The 25261-nt window shown below is 49.8% G+C and overlaps 2 protein-coding genes across 3 annotated transcripts in view; one reads left to right on the top strand and one right to left on the bottom strand.

The window, feature by feature from the left end:
* The window catches only part of Smim11 (small integral membrane protein 11), an 81959-nt gene that overhangs the window by 8535 nt on the left and 48163 nt on the right, over positions 1–25261 (bottom strand). Inside the window, exon 4 of one of the 2 annotated variants that reach the window (XR_008218926.1) lies at positions 18170–18252. The gene's annotated coding sequence lies outside the window, so the exon portion shown is untranslated. Of the gene's footprint in view, positions 1–18169; positions 18253–19551; positions 19665–25261 lie in introns of those variants that run through there. The other variant, XM_052741219.1, reaches the window with a different exon arrangement.
* Positions 10105–23644, top strand: Kcne1 (potassium voltage-gated channel subfamily E regulatory subunit 1). Its single transcript, XM_052741220.1, has 2 exons — positions 10105–10420; positions 19369–23644. The coding sequence occupies exon 2, from the start codon at positions 19408–19410 to the stop codon at positions 19792–19794; it is 387 nt and encodes a 128-aa protein (XP_052597180.1). The 5' UTR covers positions 10105–10420; positions 19369–19407; the 3' UTR covers positions 19795–23644.

Raw genomic sequence — 25261 nt, 5'->3', positions numbered from 1 at the left:
TCAAATGCCATGCAGAAGGAATCAGGGTGCACTGAGCTCATCTCCTGCTCTGCTTCTTAGTTGAGGGGTTCGTCTCTGTGCTTAGGGTAACGGTGAGCTAACCGACCTGTTCCCTTTACTTTTTACGAGATTTTTACATTTTGCATTGGGTTTTGGAATTTCAGATAAATGGCAAAGATAGTAACAGGGTTCCCACGTCCCCTACAAGCAGGTCCTCGTATTAAAATGCTGTATCTGTATGCCCCATCGATTACAGCGAACTAGGAATGATGCATGATTAGTAAATTCATAACTTTTTATTTCTGCTTTTGAAACCCTTACCCGACATCCATTCCCTACATCCTCGGATCACGCTGTCTCCTGATGCCGCGCTGGGCCCCCACCGTGTGTGGCCATTTCCCAGGCGCTCTCTTTTCCTCGTGCCCTTGAATGTCTAGAGGAGGGCACTCCGTGATTTGTAGGCTGTCCCACCGGTGGACCCCGTCTGATGCTTGCCTTAGGACGAGATTGGGGTTACAGGTCACTGAGAGGACGGCGGCAGAGGGGACAAGCTATTTTCTTCACATCATATCAGGCGCACATACTGTCATCGTGATTTATGAGTGTTGACGGTGGCGGCCTCGGTCACCTGTCTCAAGCAGAGCTTATCAGATCTGTCTGCCGCGAAGTTATCCTTTTTGTTTCCATATTGTACGCAGTCGGGTGAAGCCGTTGGTTCTAGTGAAGCCGCAGGCGGGGTGGACGAGGACACCCGCAGCTGGGAGAGCCAGCTGCTTTAGTCAGTGTTGGATTTAAATATGAATCTCATCCCAAGACGTCTTCATCAAAGCGTCCATCCAGAAAGTGTGTGTGTGGTATGTGGTGTGTGTGTGTGTGTGTTATGTGGTATGTGTGTGGTGTATGTGTGTGTGTGTGTGTGTGTGTGTGTGTGTGGTGTGTGTGTGTGTGTGTGTGTGTGTGTGTGTGGTGTATGTGTGGTGTGTGTGTGGTGTGTGTGTGTGTGTGGTGTGTGGTATGTGTGTGGTGTATGTGTGTGTGTGTGGTGTGTGGTATGTGTGTGGTGTATGTGTGTGTGTGGTGTGTGTGTGTGTGTGGTATGTGTGTGGTGTATGTGTGTGTGTGGTGTGTGGTATGTGTGTGGTGTATGTGTGGGTGTGTGGTGTGTGTGTGGTGTGTGGTATGTGTGTGGTGTATGTGTGGGTGTGTGGTGTGTGTGTGGTGTGTGGTATGTGTGTGGTGTATGTGTGTGTGTGTGGTGTGTGTGTGTGGTGTGTGGTATGTGTGTGGTGTATGTGTGGGTGTGTATGTGTGTGTGTGTGTGTGGTGTGTGGTATGTGTGGTGTGTGTGTGTGTGGTGTATGTGTGTGTGTGTGGTGTGTGGTATGTGTGTGGTGTATGTGTGGGTGTGTGGTGTGTGTGTGGTGTGTGGTATGTGTGTGGTGTATGTGTGGGTGTGTGGTGTGTGTGTGGTGTGTGGTATGTGTGTGGTGTATGTGTGTGTGTGTGGTGTGTGTGTGGTGTGTGGTATGTGTGTGGTGTATGTGTGTGTGTGTGTGTGTGTATGTGTGTGTGTGTGTGTGTGTGTGTGTGTGGTGTGTGGTATGTGTGTGGTATGTGTGTGGTGTATGTGTATGTGTGTGGTGTGTGTGTGTGTGTGTGTGTGTGTGTGTGTGTGTGTGTACATGTACCGTATGTGTAGGTATGCTGGTGCCCACGTATGCACGTGTGGAGGCCTGAGGCTGACACTGGCTGTCTTCTATCTCCCTTCCCCTTTGTTTGTTTGTTTGTTTTTGTTTTTGTTTTGTTTTGTTTTGTTTTTTGGTTTTTCAAGACAAGGTTTCTCTGTGTAGCCTGTCCTGGAACTCACTCTGTAGACCAGGCTGGCCTCGAACTCACAGAGATCCGCTCGGCTCTGCCTCCCAAGTGCTGGGATTAAAGGTGTGCGCCACCACTGCCCGGCTCACCTTCTTTTTTAAGCCAGGTTCTCTCTGAACATGGAGACTGCAGTTCCTGCTTACTGGCTAGCCAACGAGCCCCCAGATCCGCCTGTCTCTACCCGCCCAGCTCAGGGGTTACAGGCATGCACCACCACTGTCAGCTTTTCACATGTGTGGTGGGGACCTGAACTCGGGTCCTCATGCTTGGTCAGAAATGCATTAGCCACTGAGCCATCTCCTCAGCCCCAGAATAACGTTTGACCAAATGTCTGGGCACTTCATGTCCTAGGGAGGTTGATTAAATTAACCACCACACCATCGTATTTGTGTCAATACCGCTAATATGTGAAAGCACCTACTGACTTCCTTATGTTACACAACGTGATTACAACCTAATGTCTCTAGAGATAACTTACCACAATTAGCACATGCTATTTATTTTAGAATTGTTGGGCTCTATCTGCTAATACTTGGTCTAGTATTTGGGCATCTGTGTTCAGGAGTTGTGTTGTCCTGTGATTCTCCGTCTTGGTCTGGTCTCCGTGTGTGTTAACTCTGTCACCTAAGGGAAGACTCGCTCGGTGCCCTTACTCTTACAACACATCATATGCTTTAGAATTACCGGTTTAGCCTCATCCTGGGTGAGTTCTCTCTTTATCTCCTTCATCTTCCGCTCAGCTGCCTTCATCCCATCTGGCCAGTCCTTCCTCGACCGTCAGTGTATAATAGTTTCTGCCTCAACTCTGGACGGCATCCTGGACCAGATTTAGAACAGGAACATGAGGGGTCTTCCCCCACAGAACCCCTAGGGACAGTTTCCCCTCATGAGGCCAGTATGTCATTAGGCTTAGGTCTCCTCTGGCCTTGGGTCGTCTTCTTCCTTGGTCTCTGAGTAGTGGTGAGTCACTGTTCTTTCTTTCAGAGTCCCACCGGGCTGCTGACTTTGTGTGCCATGTTTGGTTCCTGTGGGCTTTCCTTATGGGACACTTGGGTCTGCCCAGCAAGGCCAGGTTCCGTGCTGGCTTTACACAAAGGGCCCTGTGAACTGGTGTTCTAGCAGTCTCTTTCCTGTTTCCGCTGAACCAGACATTTCTTTTCAGCCCTTTATCTGTAACACATTACCCGTCATGGCTGTGTGTTCCGAGGTGAGGATGGATCAGAGCATGAACTCCCTGACCTTCCTCATCTAGGATGCTTTCCTCTAGTTTTCTTCCTTCCTTTCTCCCGTAGTGTAAATTAAGTGTCAAAGGAATGGATTTCATTCAACACAACCGTACCTGTGCGTCATGTACTTTGCTCAGACTCACCCCCTCCGTTCCCCTTTCTTATAACATCTTTCTCCACCCATCTTTCTTATTTACAATTCATTCTCTCAAGTCACAGGAAGTGACTTGACTTCCTCACACGTCCACCCAACACCAGTCTAAGGGAAATAGAACAGGTATTCTGACTCTCTGAGTGACACATGAACGAAACCAGAAACCAAGCTCTACTCCCCTGCTCGGGGTCAGTGAATGGCTGGCTGGCTGGCTTCAGAGCCCGGGACCCCAGGAGGCATTCCAGAATCCGCCTCATCTGGGTCACTCTTGCCAAGAGAAACAGAACACGAAGTAACTGTGGCCTTTGTTGAGGACGATTTCCTTGTCCATTTATTCAATTCGGTGGCATCTTGTGATTTCCGAAAGAACAATGTCGGAGGAGCCGCCGCCTGAGCGGCTGTCACGACAGCAGATTTTCATTTAGATACTGCCATTCACACTCGTTCTTCTTACTCACGTTTCTGGTCTGAATATCCATGCTCCAACTTTCCACTGAGTTCAACTCAACCCCCCATTCCCTGAGGCTCTTTCGTGCCCAGAGACCACCAGGGGATGCAGCCTGGGCTGCCATTGTTCCAGGAAAGGGTACTCCCCCAAATCATGGATAGACAAGTTGCCAGATACTTCAGAAATGCCCAGAAGGCTCATGCCACATGACCAGGTTCCTCCTTGGTCACGGTGGGACTGAAGCAGAGCTGGTTGTTAGAGTCTGCCCGTTGGAAGCTGACAGGTAAAGATGTGATCCATTATAGCCATTCATGGCTAAGCTAAGATGGAAACGGTATGCCCTGAAATGGCACGCTCAAGGTCATCTAAAGCAGATCCAGGATGACCTCTGGTGAGGGCTTCAGGAACGAAAAAAGAGAAAAACACTAAGAAAAACCTAAGAGCACTGTGGGGAGGAAGGGCGACCCTGGAGCTGCCGGAAACTGCGCAGGTGTTCCCAACAAGGAGTGGCGATTACTCTGTCGGAAAGTCTGTATGGTCTAAAGAGGGCATGTTGGTGAGAGGGAGGGTTGGCACCCTAACTTTGCCCTGCAAGGCGGGCAAACACATACATACATTTGACTCAGGGTCCTGTGCCCTCCCCACATAGGAACTCCACAAACGGAACACATTGAGAAGCCGTCAGTGCTTTCTTTATTGAGAAAAAAATTAAGGTAATGGGTCTATGCTCGGATCAGAATATCATGTAAACCAAGAACACAGTTGGAAGATCGAGGTTGTCTTCCAAATCCTTTTACGTTTTTTATGAATTTTACACTATAGATTTTTGGCGTCTGCTCTTTCTAAAGATTTCATCTGAATATTTTGCTTCCCTCTAAGTCCTGCCCACCTCTGCCTCTGCTTCTGTTCTGTTCTCGCATTCACTTAGTACCCATGGGGACACATCCACCATCCACACCTGCCCCTCGGGGCTTAAGCTCCAGATGGAGAAACCAACAAAAAACCAGAAACCATGACTGTGACTGCAGACAACCCTGCTCCTGAAAATTCAGGGATCTTCACTGGGCTGGGGAGAGGATTCAGTCGGCGACTGCAAGGCAAGGGGCCTTTCTGGATCCCCAGCATCCAAATAAAAAGATGGATGTTGAGGTGCGTGCCTGAAACTCCACCCCTGGGAAGGCAGAGACAGGAGAATTCGTGGGCCTTGCTGGCCACCCAGTCTAGGTAAGGTGGTAAGATCCAGGCTCAGCAAGAGACTCTGCTTCAAAAGCTAAGGTGAAAAGGGACTAAGGAAATGACCCAGTGTCAACCTCCAGCCTCAATGCCCACACACGTGCACACGCGCGTGCACACACACACACACCCTTCGCACCCTTCCTGGGAAGGCTGCTTGTACCAGTGTGCTGTGCAGGGGTGCCACTGTCCTTTCATTTCAAGGACTTCAACAATAGGGCTGCTGTGTTCTCAGGAATTGGAGAGAGACCAACATAATATCAGCCATGCAAGGAGCTGAGATGTGGATCTCACTCCATCTCCATATTCCTTGACCTAGGAGAACACCCAGCATATTGTTACCTTTTCAACTTTAAATCCATGGTGTTTAAAGGGATTATACCCATGTCTGGGTAAACTGGACCAATTGAGTTTAAAAGGAAAAATATAAAGGCAATGTTTATGTTCAAATGTCAGACCCTGTGTGAGTAGATTTGGTGTCCTTTTTCCCATGAATAACATTTCACCCTGTAATTAATTTATCCATGTTCCCATCAGCCCAGCATTATTCCCCCAACAAAAGCAGCAGTGGGGAGAGGCTGAGGGGGCGGGGACTCGGTTGTTTCTTTTGGAAAAGCTTTCTTAATTGGATATGTGTTCTTTTCATAACAATATAAAGACTATGGTGATTTGTCAAGGGCAGTCCTGGGTCTAAAGCCAGCTGCAACTTCTTTGCATGGTAGTTCAAGGGTTTTTCAAATTAGCAAATATGCCCTCAAGTCCAGGGCAGAGGCCGCTGAAAGTTCATTTCCATGAGCATCTTGCTGTCCAGCAGCTGGGCAGTGCGCGCCACATTTGTTGACCTTAGTCCAGAGCGGAGTCCCCTAGCATTGGCACACGGTTAAGGTGACTGGAAAAGACGGCTCTTGTCTGCTCCGTGAGCTCTACCGTGGCTGCCACTGAGCGCCGTGGATCTGTGACTCTGCAGCTTTGGTTAAGGTGTTGCATGTGTGAATTGGAAGAGGGGGGACCAAAGGCCATAGAGATCTTTTCGTTTCTTCGTTTTTTTTTTTGTTTTTTTTTTCTCATATTCCCAAGAACTTCCTGGGGAAAGTTCGGAACTGTTGTTCTAAGATGGCACACAGCTGGCCAGTCTAAAGGTGCTCGCAACCCAACAAACGCACAAGACCAAAGTATCCAGGAAACGAGTTCCCGCGAGAGAAAGGAAGGAACAGGCCCGGGTTTTACAGTCCGTGGGCCCTGAAAGGGATGGACCTACCACGGAATAACAAATCCCATCCCCACAGAGCCAGGCAGGCCGTGGCAAGCTGAGCCTGCTGAGATCCACTGTTGGAGGGACATGGACTGGGGGGTGGGAATCTGTGGTGAGTACCTCAAATTGTATATAGAGAGGCTTACCTTACCAAATGGAGTCTTGCCAGATTCCTTGAGTTTGAGAATAGAAACCAGAAATCTAGATGTTTCCATTTTTAATTTTAAAAATTAAATGAAAATTAAAGAAATGACCCCCTACTGTGGGGCTGAGGTCTGAACTAGCACTGGGCTCCATGTCGGGGAGGGATAGAGGGTGGGTTGAAAAGCTAAGAACGAAAGGCAGAATCCCTGAGGGAGGTCCGCATGGGAAAGAGCAGGCTGTGCAGAGAATGGGGGCCCCTCTTCTGCTGTCTCAGCAGCTCAGTTGGAGGATAGTCGTGATAGGGACTGAGGCTGGTGACCAGTGGGGCCTGCAAAGCCCAGAAGGTGGTGGGCAGTTTCTTTTCTGTGTGGTTGAGCATTCCTTGGGTATATGCCCAAGAGTGGTATGGCTGGGTCTTGAGGTAGATCGATTCTCAATTTTCTGAGAAACCCAGTTTCTTTTCTAAACCAGGCACACTCTCAGGAGAGTGCCAAGAGACCAGCTTTAGTGAAGGATACCTCTTAGGAGTAGGACTCTCCACAGAGGAGCTCTGGTGGTAAACTGAGGCAGACCTCCTATGTCTACATGAATCATATTAGGTGAGGGACTGTAGTCAAGAGGAGGGTAGTACAGACTTGAGTCACCAGAGGAGACAAGTGGGATGCATGATGGAGAGATGATGACCTAGCTGGCCCAGAGGCTCACTTCCATCTTTGGGGAGATTCAGAATGGACCTTGAGTGCCATCCCCAGCCCGGTCTTGGTCCTGATGAGGAAGTACTAATGTCAGCATGCTACAGCTGTGTTCTGTATTTGGGATGAAGGAAGCTTGGTGGTTTGCGGGTGTTCCTCACAGAAGACCCAGAATTCTCCAGGAAATGATAATTGCTCCCAAAAGCATAGGAATCATGGGTAATGTTCTGGCACTGATCTTCTGCACGATCCTGTGTGTGTTTGCAGGAGGATTGCACATCTGTGTACAGCACACGTGCACGTGTATACGCCTGCACGTGGATGGCAGAGGACGCCCTCCAGTGCCGCTCCCAGGTGCTGTCAACCTGGAACTCCTCAACCGAGGTAGGCTGTCTGGCCCCAGCGGTCCTCCTGCCTCTGCCTTCCCAGCCCTAGGATTACAAAGGCACCTCTCTCTCTCTCTCTCTCTCTCTCTCTCTCTCTCTCTCTCTCTCTCTCTCTCTCTCTCTCTCACACACACACACACACACACACACACACACACACACACGCACACATACACACATACACATTTTTAAAGCTTGAATTCTGGGGGGCAAACACAGGTCCCCATGCTTCCAAGGCAAACAATTTGCTCACTGACCAGCTCCCCGGCCTTCTGTGTGGGGCTTAACCATACCCAAAGGCTGTGCATTAAAGGCTTGATGCTCAGCTTGGTGCTGTTGACATGAGGTGGAGCCTCGTGGGACGCCTTTAAGACATTTGGAACGCCTCTGCAAGGGCCAGGGGCATTCCAGCCCCTCTCTGTCTTTTTTGTTTCCTGGCTGTGAGGCACTGGTTTTGCTCTGCCTGTGTTCCCACCAGGACACACTGTCTCACCACAGGCCCAAAGCAATGGGTCCAGCGAAGCACAGAGAGTAGCCTTTAACACTGAGCAGTGACCCTTTTCTACGCTGATTGTTGAGGTAATACGAGGCTAACTAGCGCAGACAACCAAGGGGAAGCCAGAGGGCAGGGGATGCCCCCAGCCTGATGCAGGAAGAACACCAGCCGCCGTAGGGAACGGCCAAGTACCGCAGGCATATACTGAGCCTGACTCACTTGCCACCTGAGAATGAGCAGAGTCAGGAGAAAGCAGAATGTCTAGATGTAAGAAGTTCCTGAGAGAGGATGATGGTTTGGGGACATCACATCCACTGAAGCAGGGGCTCATAGAGGATGAAGTAAAGTTATCGAGAAGGACGGGGGCCATATCTGTCATGACTTTAGTGAAGGAACCCAGAAGAAAGGAGGTGGGGTTCTGGTTCTATGGTCATCGAAGGGGATGGGGTCCTGTCCATCACACCCAGGACAAGAAGAGATGAGAGTTAAGAGTAAAGGGAGAAGAGAAATGGCCGGGGAAGCCGGTTCCAGTTTGCCTCGCAATGGCAAACAGGTAATGTCAAGTGCTGTAATAACTCATTCTGTGGGGAGCAGAGAGAACCCGGAAGAGAGCTGAAGACACTGCCGTGTGCAAGGCACAATACCTTTCTGGAAATGCTCCCTTCACAATGCCCAGGGACAGGTGGGAGGCATCATCCCACGCCCTGATGAGAGAGATAGTGATCCAGGCAGCTGGTTTGGTCTGGATTGTGTAGGAAAGGACCGCATGGAAAGGCTTGGTAGGATAAACCTGCTACTTCCGGCCGTCACCCATTTCCCACCTGTGTTGGACTCTTGGCTTTGGAAGGGTGGGCAGAAAGATACCACGTGCACACAGCACAGCACAGCACTGAGGAGAAAGGAATTTTTAGACCAAGTTTATGGATTTGTTTTCCCTCTCTGGGGTACGTATAGTTGTTGAAGATACAGAGTAGAAACACTAAACTCACTCTTGGGTATTCCCACAGCAGACAATGCTGACGTCAGGTGGTGTTTCTCCTTTTACGTCCTTTTGAAATAATGTCTTGCTCTCTACGTAAAGTCCAGGGTCTGTGTTTTTCATGTAACGCAATAGCATAAAGATACCTTGGTGTTGAGCCAGGTGTGGTATTGCATGACTCCAATCTTCGCACTTCACAGGTGGATCTCTGTGAACTTGAGGCCAGCCTGATCTACATAGAGTGTACCAGGACAGCTAGGAATACACAGTGAGACTGTCTCCACACACACACACACACACAAGCAAGGAAAAACCACATGACAGCCCACTTGTAAACGTTTTGCTAGCGACTTCATATGATATTTCTCTTGTATCATATATACCGTGACTTAATTATTTCTCTGGTTTTAGGCACCAAGATTTTAATTATTGTAAATAAAATTGTGAAGAACCTTTGCATCCTTAAGACTTCTCCTAAACTCAGATCCTCTCCCTGGAATAGATTTCTCAGAATAAAACCACATGTCAAAAGCTGGAGGCATTCTAGTGCTTTACAAAGTGGCTGTGTGTGTGTGTGTGTGTGTGTGTGTGTGTGTGTGTGTGTGTGTGTGTGTGTGTGTGTGTGTGTGTGTGGAGTCCGCCACCCACACGAGGACAGTTTCGCAGCTGCCTTTGTCAACAGGAGTGTTGCCCTGGAACGCTGCAGGTGACCCGTGGGACGGCCTCCACTCGCACGCAGCCGGTTGTTCCCAGGCACACATTGAGGCTGTGGTCCTCAGACGAGGAAGGCCACACACCCCTGACTGTGGATGCCTCTGCTACGGCGCCCTCCAGCCTGGCCAGCCCCTCTCCCCAGGACTGCCTCCTGCCGACTCACAGCTGACCGGCTGGTGGGCAACGCTGGGAAAACTGACCGGGAAGTTCAGGACTTGCTCCCGCTGGGAGAGAAGGGCGGTTTGTACCGGCCTAAGAAATTGGGAGGTGGTGCCAGGGCTGGGGTGCCTCCAGCAACTGACTGCCCACAGCAGAGCCCCCGACTGTCTGGGCACCTCTGCACTCTCCATCCAGGACCAACCACTCAGTAAGTAGATACTCAAGATAGCCTTGCTGAGTGGCTAGCTGCAGGGCCACAGGGGTCCGGCAGGATGTTAAGGGAAAGGAATCTGGAGAGGTTTTGAGCCATCCCTGAGGTGACTATGTTTGGAGCTGATTAATGGGGTGTTTGTCCAGTGTTGCCCCGGGTCTGTCCTCTTGATTCTCCTACAGACCGTCTGCCAGCCCTGAGCCCACCCGCTGGATTCAAAGTGCTCCCCGCCCTTGGCGCTGGGTGCAGGGTCGGGGTGGGCTGGGTGACCTCCGGCACCTGGGCCGGCGAGTGTAGGCGGAGCGGGGCTGGAGCCTCCCCTCCGCGGGTTCGGGGAGGCTCCGCCTGCCCCAAGCGGCACTGCACAGGGCGCCCAGGGCTCCAGGATCCCGGCCTCAGCACACGCCTTGAACCCCGCTGCCCACCCGGCTCCCTCCGCTTCCAGACCCGGGTAAGTCCGGGGCTCCTGCCTCTGGGACAGATGCCCTCCTGGGACCGTGTCTCACTCTTGGCCTACAGACGCCCCTCATACTGGGGCCATGATTCAACCCCGAGCCACACTCCTCTCAGCCTGTCTTCACTTACAGGAAAGTCATAGGAAAACATTTTGCTTTTATTATTAACTCATAGACATTCTCAGAGAAAATTTGGAAAATACCTTAAAGCATCAAAAGAAAATTAAAACCACCACCCCATTCCTCAGCCTCAGAGACCCCCCACCCCACCCCCAGCTCAGCAATACTTAAAGGTGCAGCAGCCACAAAGAGACTGATTTTATTTTTATCAGCTACTTGTTTAATTATTTTGATCAGGAGGGTTCCTGGGTTTGGGCCTTTTTCCCATGGGAAAGGCACGGGACATGGAGAACATGATTGATATCTGATAGTGATTGCAGTAATGAGGGAACGGGAAACTTCTAGAAGAAAGCTAGGTGACAGCCCTGGTGTGTGCCTAACCCCACTCCCCTGAGGTCCTCTAAAGCACCTCACCCTGGGCTGTTCAGATGCCTCTGTGTGGACTGAGAGCTCACTTCAGCACAAGAAGTCTGTCCATCTCCACGGAGGAAGACTAACTGTAGCTGCCATCTGAGGCCGGGGAGGTGGGGCTTTTACAGAGTTCTCAGGCGCTGCTTGAGTTCTTGGGGGTAATGGGAATTTCAGGCAGACTTGGCTGGGCCCAAAGCTTCTGCCTTCCTCGCCTGTTGGGTTTTCCCAGCAGGCGAGGAAGGCACCCCAAATTCCCAAGGAAACAGCCCAGACATCACCCACAGGGCTTGCCTGTGACAGTGGATTGGGAATGAATCCTAAATACAAAAGCACTGAGGACCTCAGAGAGATTCATACACGTCATCTACATCTCTGGGGTAAGCCAACTCTGGTGTGGTCTCTCTTTCTGCGAGTCAGATGGAACTTGGAGGCATCCATGCATTCATGCATGCAAGCCTGCTTCTGATGAATGATTGCTGCATTTCCCACCAGATGCAGCCTTGGTTCCAGCTGTTCTGGACAGAATGAAAAACAGCACACGCAAAGATCTGCTCTAAAGGCTTGCCTTTGGGTGGGAAAGATACACATTCAACAGTGAACACAGCGATTAAGAAAACGATACCATACTATGATAACATTCAATCATACTACGGAAAAGAGCAAAGGAATGTGGGACAAAAGTATATTATCTTAATAATTACTGGCAGTCTTAAAACTTTTTAGAGACAAGGTGAGTTTCAGATCCATGTATATAGCAATATAGATAATAAACATTATATCATGCAAAAGATTTATAAAAATAAAAAACAATTTAAATTTTAACAGGAGGACATACTGTGTTGCCAGAGGCTTTCCTGTAGCGAGCTCACTCCCAGAATGCAATGTGCTTTCTCACTTATTCACTCATTCACTTATTCACCCTCTCACTGCAGTGGTATCGGATCTAACCCTGAGCTCTGTTTACATAGCAATTCCTTCTTGAAATAATCTAAGTGCTGGAGTAGGGAATGGAGGCAGATAAGAGTCTATAGATGTGAGAGGCTCCTGGGAGGAAATGCCCAAATATACTTGCAAACTACTCCAACTGTGGGGCAGAGAGACTGGCACCATGAGGGGCCAAAACAGGGGAGACTGGGTGGGTGTTCGCAGTTTGCCATTCCATCTAGCCTTTGAAGGACCTGTAGCACATTGCCACAGAGATGTCCTGCCCACGCTCTCGAGGAGAGCAGGGGCAAAGTCATAGCTATTTGATGTTGCATACAACCCTGTGGTGTGTGCATATAGGCAGAGTAGAGCTCCCCTCCCAAGCTTTTAGGTGGAGAAACTCTTTGGTTTTACTTAATTTGCTGAAGGTACAATTCCTGATTCCTTCCTGATAAACGACTTCTGCTGTCATTTGTCCTTTATCCAAAATTCCCACACTCCTCCCTCGTTGAATCTTCCATGTCTGCATTTCCGTTCCCCAGCCAGCCTCTGTGTCTGTCATCCGTGGGGAGGTCTGGGAAAGCCAGGGGAATAGAACCAGATGCAGAGGCTGCAGCTCACGTGCAGTCAGGTGGTGGCAGATAGCGGCTTCCCCATTTGCGGCTAATAGTTCTGGGTCTCCACACTTTGTCCTAACTCCTTGAGAAGCCCTGTCTGCCTCGTCCCCGGGGAGAGATGAAGAGCAAGGCAATGCCAGCCCTGGAGAGTCTGGAGGGCCCCTCATGAGGGGTAAACGTAGCATATGTGTGTTTCCAGAATTTGGACATGGAGTTGAAAGGAAGGCACGAGCGATAGACAGTTGCTTCCAAGGACAACTGGTGTAAATTCTAGGCTCAGCCAAGGTCATAGTCACCCACATCAGGCCTGTCTGGAGTCGCCCTCAGTCTGCTGCTTAGCACGGAAGGCTTTGGTGACTCAGCCCTGCATCTTGTTTAAGGAGTGCTCTTTCGAGGAAATGCTTCAGGAATCCTGTCAGTCAGAACAAGAATGTACACCACTCCACTGAGATAAGGGAGTGATTAGGGGAGAGCTCTTTGGTTCTCCCAAACCTGAGAGGGGCAACAGGAACCAGGCCCCAGCTCTGGCCATGACCCCCATCTCTCCTGTCTATCCTGGAGCCTAAACTGCTAAAAGAAAGCCCTGCCAAGTGAGCAAACCTCAAGTCCTCAGAACGTTGCCAGTGTTGGGAAAGCCTTTGTTCTGGAAGCTTCCAGACTGTTATCGGTGCTGATAGGTAACCTAGCAAGAGCATATGGGGCGGGGGCAGGAAGGCAGGGGGTGCACTGGGGGCCTCACAGGCCCCACTAAGGCACAGGGGTGCACTGGGGTCTCCACAGGGTCCACTGGGGTCTCCACAGGCTCCACTAAAGCAGAGGGGTCCACTGGGGGCCTCACAGGCTCCACTAAGGCAGAGGGGTGCACTGGGGGCCTCACAGGCCCCACTAAGGCAGAGGGGTGCAGTGGGGGGCCTCACAGGCTCCACTAAGGCAGAGGGGTGCACTGGGGGCCTCACAGGCTCCACTAAGGCAGAGGGGTGCACTGGGGGCCTCATAGGCCCCACTAAGGCACAGGGGTGCAGTGGGGGGCCTCACAGGTTCCACTAAGGCAGAGGGGTGCAGTGGGGGCCTCACAGGCTCCACTTACAGCTGTTCAGTTTCCCTCGGCTTCCCAGAGTCCTGAATCCCAGCAGGCCTGCAGCTCTGGGTCCAAACTTTCAAGGAAAAAACACACTTGCACTGTTCTAACTGGGACCAGGCCCCTGCTTCAAGCCCAAGCATCTGCAGAAATGAGTAGAAATCGCAGCCAGTGCCAGTGTGAGAATGTCCAACCCAGGCCGAGCCCCAGGTTGGTTATGTCTGAACTGGGCATTCCCGGTTCCTTCGATGCTGCCTCGCTGGTCTGTACCAGTCAGTGACTCAGACCAACAGTTCTCTCAGGGCAGAGGTGTCTGTGGAGAACTTAGATGGGGCCAACTTCTCATGGTTTAGGGATGAAGCCAGTTCTCACGTGTGAGACCCAACTAGACCTGAGGAGTGGCTGGCTCTCCAGTTCGAGTCTAAGGCGTCCATCTCCTCTCTCCAAGGTCCTGGGAACACTGTTCTCTGTACTGATACAATGGGAGCTGGTAGCTAAAAAATGACATGTCACATGTTTTGATAGGAGAGATCGCTTGGGTCACTCACCTCAGCACTATGGAGCTCAGTTTTCTGTAAATTACAACTGTTGGGTCAGTTGCTCTCCACACCCATTTGAGTCCACCAGTCTGGACACCGGGGCCCCCAGGCTGGGGTGCTCTGACACTAATGGGAGAGAACTTGGGGAATCTGACCTAAGCCCCCACACGGCAGGCACATTGGACCCTGTGTCCTTTCTGCCAGGACCGTCGTTTGGAGCCTCAGCATACGAAGCATCACGGTGAGCCACCTGCGGGCTTTGTGGGTTACAGAGGGCAGTCAGCGAAGGGAATGCATTCGTGTAGAGTACGGAACAATTCCCATAATCCTGTGGAGCTGTTATTTGAAAGACAGGTGCTCAAGCTGGCTTTCCTGGCCTAGCACGAAGCTAACCATAGTTTAAGGTGCCAGGGTGAGCTAGCAGGAGCACGGTGAAGGTGATACTTTCTGGAGAAGCATGCCAGACCAAGAAAGATCTGGAAACCCAGGAAGATGTGAACATTCAACCATGAAACCATGCTTTATAGCTCAGACAATGAATTCTGCCAGGGGTTCTGTAGAACAAAACATCAGTCCATTTTCTAAGTTTCCACTGCGCAGCCCAGATGCCTCAGACCTGACTGTTAGTGTCAGTCGGGGGTACAGGGCTCTGTCTGTGACAAAGAACACCTAGGCCTAATAATGCATAAGGAGTTCGTTTCCCGCTGGGTGTGTAGCTCTCTTGGTAGAGTGCCTTGTTAGTACACAATGCCCTGGGCTCAGTCCTCAGCAGACATAAACCAGGCGTGGTGACATAATAGGACCCTAGCACTAGGGAGGTGGAGGCACGACCTTTAGAATTCAAGGTCATCCTTAGGTCACAGTAAGTTCAAGGCCAGTGTGGACTACATGAGACGCTCTCAAGAGAAAAATTCCTTCTTCCTGTCCTGGAAGCTGAAAGGCCCAGGCTGCTCACATCTGGCTCGAACCCTCTTCCACAGTGGAAGGGGGAGGACAGAGTGGGATCAACAGCCCCGCACCCATTCTAACCACTGTGCTTCTCAGCACTGTTTCATTGAGAATTCCTTCCAGCACTGACTGGGGGACACAGTCAAACTATAGTGGGAAGCTTTTTAAAAGTCTGCGTCGGAAACCCAGAGCGACATCATTAAAATGGCCGAGGTGGGATCCAGGTGTCATCATTTTCTGAGCTCTCCACAGAGCTTCTCAAAGCTAGTCAGCCTGGTGCCCAGAGCAGCAGCTTGAGCTCCCAGAACTCAGAAGGCACTTGACATGCAAATTCCCAATCTGCACCTCAGTCCTGAGAAACCCTGGATGGGGAGCCCAGCAATCCACAGTTCACAGGTGCTTCTCGGGCATGCTAAACCAGGACCTTGGCAGGAAAGGAAGGGTGCTATGGGCCCAGGGGGGTTGAAACAGACGTTTGGGACTGTTTCTTCTGGCCATAGTAATTTCTAACTGGTTTGAAGAAACAAGTCTTTTCAGCAAACCCACAAGTATAAATTAAATACAGAATTGACTCTGAAATTAGTTTCCTGTGTAGAGTTATTGATTCTAGACCAGTTAACATTTGGGTCCCCCAGTGTTACCGGCCGTCACCACATAGACACTGGTCTGTAAGAGCTCCCTGGTAGTAACTGGTAGTAGGGTTGTGTGCCAGCGCGGTCACTCTGGGGTTTTGGAGTGTGGATGGATAAAATCATACCATCAGCTCAATGCCTGCTCTGCCCTGGGGGATGGGGCCTGAGACTCCCTAAATGGTTTCAACTCCTTTAAGAAGAAATCATTGAACTTTGACCTTTGATCTGTTTCTGGATGATTCCCGCCTGTCCCCGTCGTCAGAATGTTGAGGAATCGGTAGTTTGTTGTCCTGTCAACCCTCCCCACCCCAACAGGCCTCTGCACATATTCAAACGGCTAGCAATCAGAAAGATGAGCTCCGTTTCTTGTTTACGACAGCTCTCTCCAGAAAGTGTGAAAGAGAGCCAAAGTGGTCAACCATGGTAAAATGAAACTTAAAACCTAAAGCCACAAATTCTTAGAGGGCAACTTCTAAGCCAGGCAGAAAACCCCACAGCCTCATGTGTCAACCATTTCCTGCGACTGTGACCAACACCAAGATAGCAATCTGGAAGGGCTTGCTTTGCCTCACACTCTCAGAGGCTTCCATCCGTGGTCGCTTGGCTCCACGGGTTCTGGGCTGAGGTGAGGCGGAGCAGCACACAGTAAAACAGATCTGCTCACCTGTCTGCAGCCAGGAAGCAGTGAGCAGTGTCGGGAAAGGGCCAAGGGGAATGCTGCCTTCAAAGGCAACAACAACCCACGTTCTTCAGCTCAGCCTCAGCTCTACAGGTCTACCACCTTCTGTCAGTCTATTCAAATTCTGAATCCATTTATGGATTTCCCCATCCATTAAGCCAAAGCCTGCATGATCTACTCATCTCTGGAAAGGTTCTCACACCCAGAGGTGTGCTTCACCGATACCCTAGGTGTCTCCCGATCCCGTCAAGCCGAGCTCTTAATAAGCTCTTGTGCTGAGAGAGGAGATCTGGGGTCACAGTTGTGTGGATGATTCTGAAGGAGCAGATGTGATCACCAGGGTGAGTGGCATGAGGAGAGGCAGAGGGAGAGCCACTAGCACGTCAATGGTGGGAGGGCAAGGAAGGTTCAGAAGGTGCAGACATCTTCACCTGGGGCTGGTTCAGGTTCATCTTTAAATTCAGCGAGTTCTACAAAGAAGTAGCCATAGGTCTAACCTAGAGAGGGCTGGGCATTCTGGGGTTGGTGGTTGTCCCAGGAATGATGTTGGTCAATGTCACAGTCCTATTCTCCCTGGGAAAGGCTGAACTGCCATGGTGTATGATTGTCTTTTTCTTGGTGATTCTGGCCAGAAACCGTGTCCCCAACATGCCTTTGCCTCTAGTTACAATTATCGCTAAGGATACCTCATGGGCACATTCTACTAAAAACTACCCTGAGACTCCTAGGAGATGAGGTTGGGCCACCTCAAGCCAGGTAAACTCCTAGTGGCCATTTTTTGAGTTGAACTGAGAGCATGACTTCAATATCTCTAGGTTTCTGTTTCCAAACAGAAGAGAGAGGTAGAAGGTGGTATTTACATCCACACCCACAGCTACACACACCCCAAAAGAACAGAAATAGTTTTAGCTTATCGGAGATCTGATGGTCACCTAGACAGGGTTCTTAGAACACACAAAATACCATCCGACAGAATTCTACAGTTACTCGAGACACTTCTCGCAATGACCAAGCCTGGGTGTTCAGATGAGACACTAAAGGGACAGAAGAAGCGATGTATTCTCCATGGCCCTGCTAGTCATTCTCAGGAGGTAGGTGATCAGAGAAGGAAGGTGAGTATACTGGAACCCAGGTCCTCAAACTAGAGTGCTGGTGAACTCGGCACTCAGTCCACGGGCCGCCATGTTGTAGGGTAGGGCTTCCACTCAGCGGACACAGCTGCCCCTAGAGAGACATCCATGGTGGAACAGACCCTCCTAGTCCATTCTCTCAATAGATCCGAGCACCGTGCCTGGGTAGTTTATGAGGGATAATGCTTTCTTCGGGTCATGGTTCTGAAGAGGTCCAACAGTGTGGTGCAGTCACGTGTTTGGTATCTGGCAAGCACCTTGTACTGCACCACACCATGGCAGAGGGCATCACATAGCTAGACCCAGCAAGTTCACCATGGATAACCCATTATATCTATGGAGAAATTCAAGGGTAGTAAAGCCCCTCCCTCAAGAACACATTCATCTATAAATGGGTTCATCCATTTCCGAGGGCAGCATCCTTATGATACAATTACTTTCCAGTGGTCTTATTGCTCGACACTGTTACCCTGAGAACCAAGTTTCCAACCTGTGGCCTTTGGGGGACGCATTCACCTTACAGCAACCACCGGTTACACATTCCTTCCCAAAGTGACTGCCTGTGCCTCAGTCCGAGGAGTCACATAAACCTCTGAAGTCACCTTTCTGTTGCTGTGATAAACACCATGACCAAAAATGACTTATGGAGGAGTTTCTGTTGACTTACAGTTGCAGAGGGAGGGTCCACAGTGGTGAGGGAGGCATGGCAGCAGACAGCCAGAACAGGAAGCTGAGAGGTCACCTCTTCATCTGCACACAGGAAGCGGAGAGAGTGAACTGGAAGTGGGCGGGACTATAAGCCCTCAAGCCCTCCCCAAGTGCTGTGCTTCCTCCACGGTGCCTTTACCTCCTAAAAGTTCTACAACTTCCCACAAGGGCACTACAAGCCCAGGACCAAGCGCTCAAGTACATCTCCTGTAGGGGAGATCCCCACTTATCACCACAGCCACCGAGAACTATTGTAGGGATGTATAATTCCTTTCCAGGTCCACAGAACCAGCACGAGGCTGATTAGCTCTCATTTGTTTATTATTTATTTATTATTTTTGAGACAGACTTTCACTAGCCCTGGCTGGCCTGGAACTCATTCTGTAGACCCAAACTCATAGGGATCCTCCTGCCTCTGCTTACCAGGTGCATTTTTATTTTTTTTAAAGTTTTAAAAACTATCTATCTATCTATCTACCTATCTATCTATCTATCTATCTATCTATCTATTCATTTATTTATTTTGTGTTTGTGTGTGTTGGGAGGGGACACACACACGTGCAGGTCAGAGGACAGTTTGCAGGAGTCAGTTCTCTCCTCCTACCACATGGGTCCCAGGGATGGAACTCAGGTCTTCAGGCCTGGCTTTAACCAGTGCTTTTACCCAGTGAGCTGATCTGCCAGGCCATCTGCTTTATTCATGGAGTGGCCACCATAGTGTCCACCTCTGTGGGGAGTGGGCAGAGAGGGGAATGAGTGTTTCGACATGGACGTGGGTTGCATGTAAGGAAATGCACATGCGCACAGCCTATGAATGGGCCATAAAGACAGTAATAAGGGAAAAAGGAATGAGACCCAATGAGGTACATGACCCCATGTCATTTATGACACACACACATATATGTGTATGCAGTAACATACATTGACGAAGCTCATCCCAATGGCTGCCCCAGAGAGTTGAGGGGATGATGGGTAGAACTGAAGTGAGTCAAGTTATCAGCTGATTGACCAAGAGAGGCCAATGAGACTCCCGATGTATAGACCACAGAAGGAAGTTTGTCCACTCCCTCTGTCACCTGAGACTCTGAAGAGCTGTGAGCACGGCGCGGGAGGTGGCCAGTTCACACTGCTTGAGTTCAAGTTGCATTTTCCTTTCAGGAATTTCGCTCTACATCAGGGGAAACCTTGAAGCCCAGGATGATCCTGTCTAATTCCACGGCTGCGCTGCCCTTCCTGACCACGCTGTGGCAGGAGACAGCCGAGCAGGACGGCGACGCGTCAGGCCTGGCTCGCAGGTCTCAGCTCCACGATGACAGCAAGCTGGAAGCGCTCTACATCCTCATGGTGCTGGGCTTCTTCGGCTTCTTCACCCTGGGCATCATGCTGAGCTACATCCGATCCAAGAAGCTGGAGCACTCGCACGACCCCTTCAACGTGTACATCGAGTCAGACGCCTGGCAGGAGAAAGACAAGGCGTTCTTCCAGGCCCGCGTTCTGGAGAGCTGCAGAGCATGCTACGTCATTGAAAACCAGGCGGCTGTGGAGCAGCCTGCCGCACACCTTCCCGAACCCCACGGCCAGTGAGGAGTAGACAAGCCCCACCCACATGGGACAGTCTTTCTAGTCACATGCATGTCATAGTCTTTACTGTAGGGGTGCCATTGGAGTCTTTGCTAGTGAAGGATCGAGGGATGAATTAATAACACACGTTTTCTAAAATCACATTTCTTCTATAATGGATGATCAATTTATTCTGCAGCACCTACCCTTGTTTTTTTTTTTTAATCTAGCAGAGTCCCCAACAATAGGGCCTCTGAGAATGCAAGCCGAGTTTCCCCAAATCTCTCGACATTAGCAGGGTCACACGACAAAGTTCTGGTCAGAAGATATGGACATGGTCCAGTTCGTAAGTAGCCTTTGAAGAGGGAAGGGTGTGCCCTTCATCTTCCTTGTCCCCCTTAAGGACATTGGTACACTTGAGCAGCTCTGACAGGAACAGCAATCCCTCGCTCGGGTGGTGCGGATGAAGCAGGACCCCTCACCTCCCTGCACCGTCCGCCTGTCAGGGTCTTAGAAAGAGCTTTGTCCCACAGCCCCTGCAGCCACTGTTATCTTGGTCTCCGCTAAAGTCACAGAATCAGTATCCAAACACAGTGGCCCCTCTGTCCTTGTCCCTCTGTTCACAACTGTGACTCTATCCTCCTGCCCTCCTGTCTCCCGCTCCTCCCTTATTACATTCCTTACACACACACACACACACACACACACACACACACACACACACACACCCCTCACAGTTCAATCTGGATAGAAATTGCTTCTTATATATAGGGCTGGAACACAGTAGAAAAAGGGCCTCTTCAGAATAGATACCATGGACAAGGTGCACAGTTACCACTGGAGGAAAAATGGCCGTCCCACCATCGCAAAGGGCCGGGGGAAGGTGTATACATACACACTGGCAACACATGGGACTGATGTGGCAGGGTCCTTGAGGTGACAGCTTTGACTTGGATGTATGTTCCTAAAAGACACATTGAGGTTCCAACCCTCAGTACTAGTGAAAGTTACCTTGTTTGGAAACAGAGTCTTTACCCACCATCAGGTTTCAGTGAACGGTTGAAGCGGGTCCTAACTCTGGTAGGACTCCTGCCCTTCTAAGAAGAGGGATGATTAACACAAAGAGAATGCTACAAGATGCCAGAGGCAGAGGTTGGAGGACAAAGATCAAAGCCAAAGTGCTAAAGATGGATGGCCACTGGACTCGGGACAGAAACGAGGAGCAATTCTCCTTGCGCGTTTTCAAGGACACGAGGCCCTCCCAAGCTTTCGTTTCAGACTCCGGCCTTGAGAACACAGGACAATGCCCGTCTGTTGCTTGGGGAGACTTTGATAAAACCGTCTAGCCAGCTAGGGCAGTATTGGCTGCCCCTCCCCCTCCGACAGACGGAACTGTGGGAGTGGAGTGGAGAGGGGTGGCCCCAGAGCCGCTGTTCAGAGCAGACAGACACAGACATCTCAGCCCCCGGCATGGGGAAGCAGCGCCCTGAGTGCCAGCCTTCTCCAGCTACCACCTGAGATATGAGGACCTTTAGTACCATGACACCCTGAAACCTCACCCGCTGACACTCCTGGAGAGTGTGAAACACTTCAGTGAGACGCAAGTTCTGGAACGCTGAACACAGGGCCGGCAAGACGGCTTGGTATAGAGGTGACCTGGGTTTGATCTCTAGAACCCACAGTGGAAGGAAAGGACAGACCGTAAAAAGTCATCAGACAACCATACACATATAAAACAACAATAAATAAAGATTTAATCCACAATCTAATGAAAAGCACCTCCCACACGGCACTGACTGTGCTCCTGTAGACACATTTGGCTCTGTCTGATTTGATGATTATAGCCCTCATTTCCCAATAAGCAGTGACTCCCGTGTGTGCGTGGGAGGAGGGGGCATCTCCACATCAGAACCCTGATGTGGGTTAGCCTCTGAATTGCCACTGTCCTTGACTAATTATTTGGGTCCCAGTGTCCTTTGAATTCCAATGAATGCTCGACTCCTTCCCACCCCAAGACGCTCAGGATCGCTTTCCCTGCTGTCCTGAGGGTTCAGAGCCCCTGGGATCCAGCTGTGGCTGCTGCATCCATGGCCCCTGTGTGAGCCAAACTCTGCTCCAAACAGATTCCTGTTGCCCAGGCTGGAGGGAAGGTTTGGAGAGCCACCCAGAGACCTTGTGACTTGTGACACAGTGACATTGATATTCCTGGCTTACAGACCTCCTGTCACCAGCTCCTTTCTCCACAGGAATTTCTGTGCCTTTTAAGGCAGGGAAATCCCCAGGCCTTGACGTTATCTGCCCTTGGACGACTGGGCCTCACACTCACTACCCAGCTGCAGACTCCTTATCTCTTCTGGCCCCTTTTATTTAAAAGGCAGAAGGGAAGAGGCAAGTAAGAAATGACCTGAACCTCCAAAGGTCACCTGCCTGTTTGGCTGTAACCTCCGATTGCACACACACAGAGGGTCAGTGTTGTGCCAGGGACCGTTCTCAGCTCTTCGTAGGTTCTCAGTCCATATCCTGCACACGCTATTTTTGTTAGGACAGTGCCTTTTGCTGTATTAACATTTTTTAATTAAAGCTTTTTAAACATGATCTTGTGTTGTCTTTTTTGAAAAACAAGGTTTTTTTTTTTTCTGGTTTTATGTGTATGACTGTTAGCCTGCATATACGTAAGTGTCCTTGGTGCCTGGTGCCTGTGGAGGTCAGGAGAGGGTGTCGGATCCCCTGGAGTTACGGTGGCTCTAAGCTGCCATGGAGGTGCTGGGAACTGAACCCAGGTACCCTGTTGAGGAGTCCATGCTCTTAACAGTTAAGCCACCTCGCCGTGCCGTGCCCCAGGGCTGTTGTATTCACATCACTGTGATCCATTTGGAAGAGGAAGAGATGTTTGGGGGGCTTCACAGGGAGCCCCAGTGGCTGTGGAAGGAGGAGTGTGGGACTGCCATGAGTGCACAGTGTGTCAAGGTGGAGAATCAGAGATCATCTCTGATCAAGAATGTGGGAACAAAGCCTCCGAGGGGACATTGGTCACCAGGGAGCACCCTTCTCACCTATGCTGGTTGGGTTTTGTGACAAGCTAGGGAAGGGGATCTTCAATTGAGAAAATGCCCTGACTGGACTGGTCTTTAGGCAAGCTGCAGGGCATTTTCTTGATTAATGACTAACGTGGGAGGGCCCAGCCCACTGTGGGCGGAGCCACCACAGGGGACAGGTGGTCCTATGGTGTAGACTAAAACAGGCTGAGGAAGGCACGGGGAACAAGCCAGTAAGCAGTGTTCCTCCATGGCTTCTGCTTCAGTTCCTGCCTCCAGGTTCCTGCTCCTCTTGAGTTCCTGCTTTGTGTTCCCTCCGTGATGAACTGTAATTGGGATGTAGAAGATACATAAACCCTTTTCTCCCCAAGCCACTTTTGATTTTGGCCTTTATCACAGCAATAGAAAGCAAACCAAGACATGTCATGATTTTCACATGCCAGCACTAATTTAACCATTAAGTACTATTACTATTACTTGATTTTATTGGTGTGTATGTGCGTGTGTGTGTGCGTGTGTGCGTGTGCGTGTGCGTGTGTGTGTTGGTGTACATGGAGGTCAGGGTCAATGTCAACTGTCTTCCTCAGTCACTTCTCCACCTTATTTTCTTCTAAGTTAAAGACTTCTTTATTATCTCACGTGTATACGTGTGTGTGCACCAAGTGTGTCAAGTGCCCCAGGAAGGCAGGAAGAGGGATTAGGTCTCTAGAACTAGAGTTACAAGCAACTGTGAGTCTGCCTGATCGCTCCCCTTCACACACCTTCCCCAGCCTGACCTGCCTGCCTAGACCAACAGCCCCTCCCCCAGAACATCCAACCAGCCAGATCTACACACTCCAGGCTTGGACCAGGACACATATCTGGCACACCAGCCCAGTCCCTTGTCTCCTGACTTCACTCCACCTACGCCATTTTCAACCCGTCGGCCCAACCCAACCCGCCCACGCAGCCTGTCTTCCACCCACATCAGACAGAGAATAAGTACTCCTGCACAGATCTCATTGCTGCCAATGAGAACTACCTAGATGGACTCCAGAACACAGAATTTAAAAGAACAATCATAAACCTCATCAAAGAATTCAAGCAGTTGAAAAAAAAAAAAAGAATGAAACAGCTCAATGAAATTAAGAAAAAGAGCTTAGACTAGATAAGCAAGGAATACCTAAATAAATAATAAAAATAAATAAGCAATGAAAAATTAACCCAAAAAACCTACAGGAAAGGGACATACAGGAAATGTGGAACACCATGATAGGCATCGATGAGGGGGAAGAATCTCAAGTCAATGGAATAGACCTGGTCTTCAACAAGATCAAAGAACTTCCCCAAACTAGGAAAGACATATCCCTCCAAATAAAAGAAGCATACAGAACACCAAATAGATAAGATCAGAAAAGAAAATCCCCACAGCATGTCGTAGTTAAAATGCTAAGTATACAAAGAAAGTATACTGAGTGAGAGCTGTAAGAGGAAAAAAAACACACAAGTCACGTATAAAGGAAAACCCATCAGAGTAATGGCTGATTTCTCAATGGAAACTTAGAAAGTGAGAAGGGCCTGGAGCAATGCACTCCAAGTCCTAAAAGACCACAGGGGCCAACCTAGACTAATATACCCAGCAAAACTATCTGCCATATATATATCCAGCAAAACTATCTGCCATAGTTGAAGGAGAAAGAAAAACTTTCCATGATATAAACAGCCTAATAAAACGATGACTCGGCAGTCAAGAGCACTTACTCTCTTGCAGAGTGCCTGAGTTCAGTCTCAGCACCCATGCTAGGTGGCCCACAAGCCTGTAACTGCAGCTCCAGGAGGCTCTGATGCCCTCTTCTGGAGTCTGCAGGCATCTGCACTTTGTGCATACCTCACTCACACAGACACATACACATACATACAAATTTTAAGCTGTGCCAAAATGAAGCCTTCCTTCCTCCAATTGCTTCTAGTCAGGTATTTTATCAGAGCAATAAGAACTGATGGGAGTGAGAATTCCCCAGACCACACCTCACAGGAAGCATGTTGGTTTGGATATGATTTCCTCGCCAAGGCTGGTAGCAGCGTCATTCTCTGTGGTGGTATTGAGCGGACAGAACCTGTAACAGGTGGGACCTACTGAGAGGTAATTAGGTTCCTGAGAGTATTGTCCTTGGGAAGGATTAATATAGTTCCACTGGAACTTCAGCCAGTTCCAATGCTAGGGTTATTATAAAAGAGTAAGATGGGGGTAGGGATGGGGGCAGAGAAATGACGCAGTGGTTAAGAGCACACGCTGCTCTTACAGAGGACCTAGGCCCCAATCCACATAGTGATTCACAATTGTCTGTAAATTCAGTTATAGTTTGAGGGTTTGATGCCCTCTTATGGCCTTTGTGGACACCAGGCACATATTTAATACACATTCAGGCAACACACTCATACACTAAAATAAAAATAATTTTTTAAAAAGGAGTAAG

Source organism: Peromyscus californicus, unplaced genomic scaffold (genome assembly GCF_007827085.1).
Source record: "Peromyscus californicus insignis strain IS unplaced genomic scaffold, ASM782708v3 Scaffold_16__1_contigs__length_79575227, whole genome shotgun sequence".
NCBI lineage: Eukaryota > Metazoa > Chordata > Mammalia > Rodentia > Cricetidae > Peromyscus > Peromyscus californicus.
Note: the sequence above shows the minus strand (reverse complement) of the source record. Positions and strands in the feature narration are given on the sequence as shown.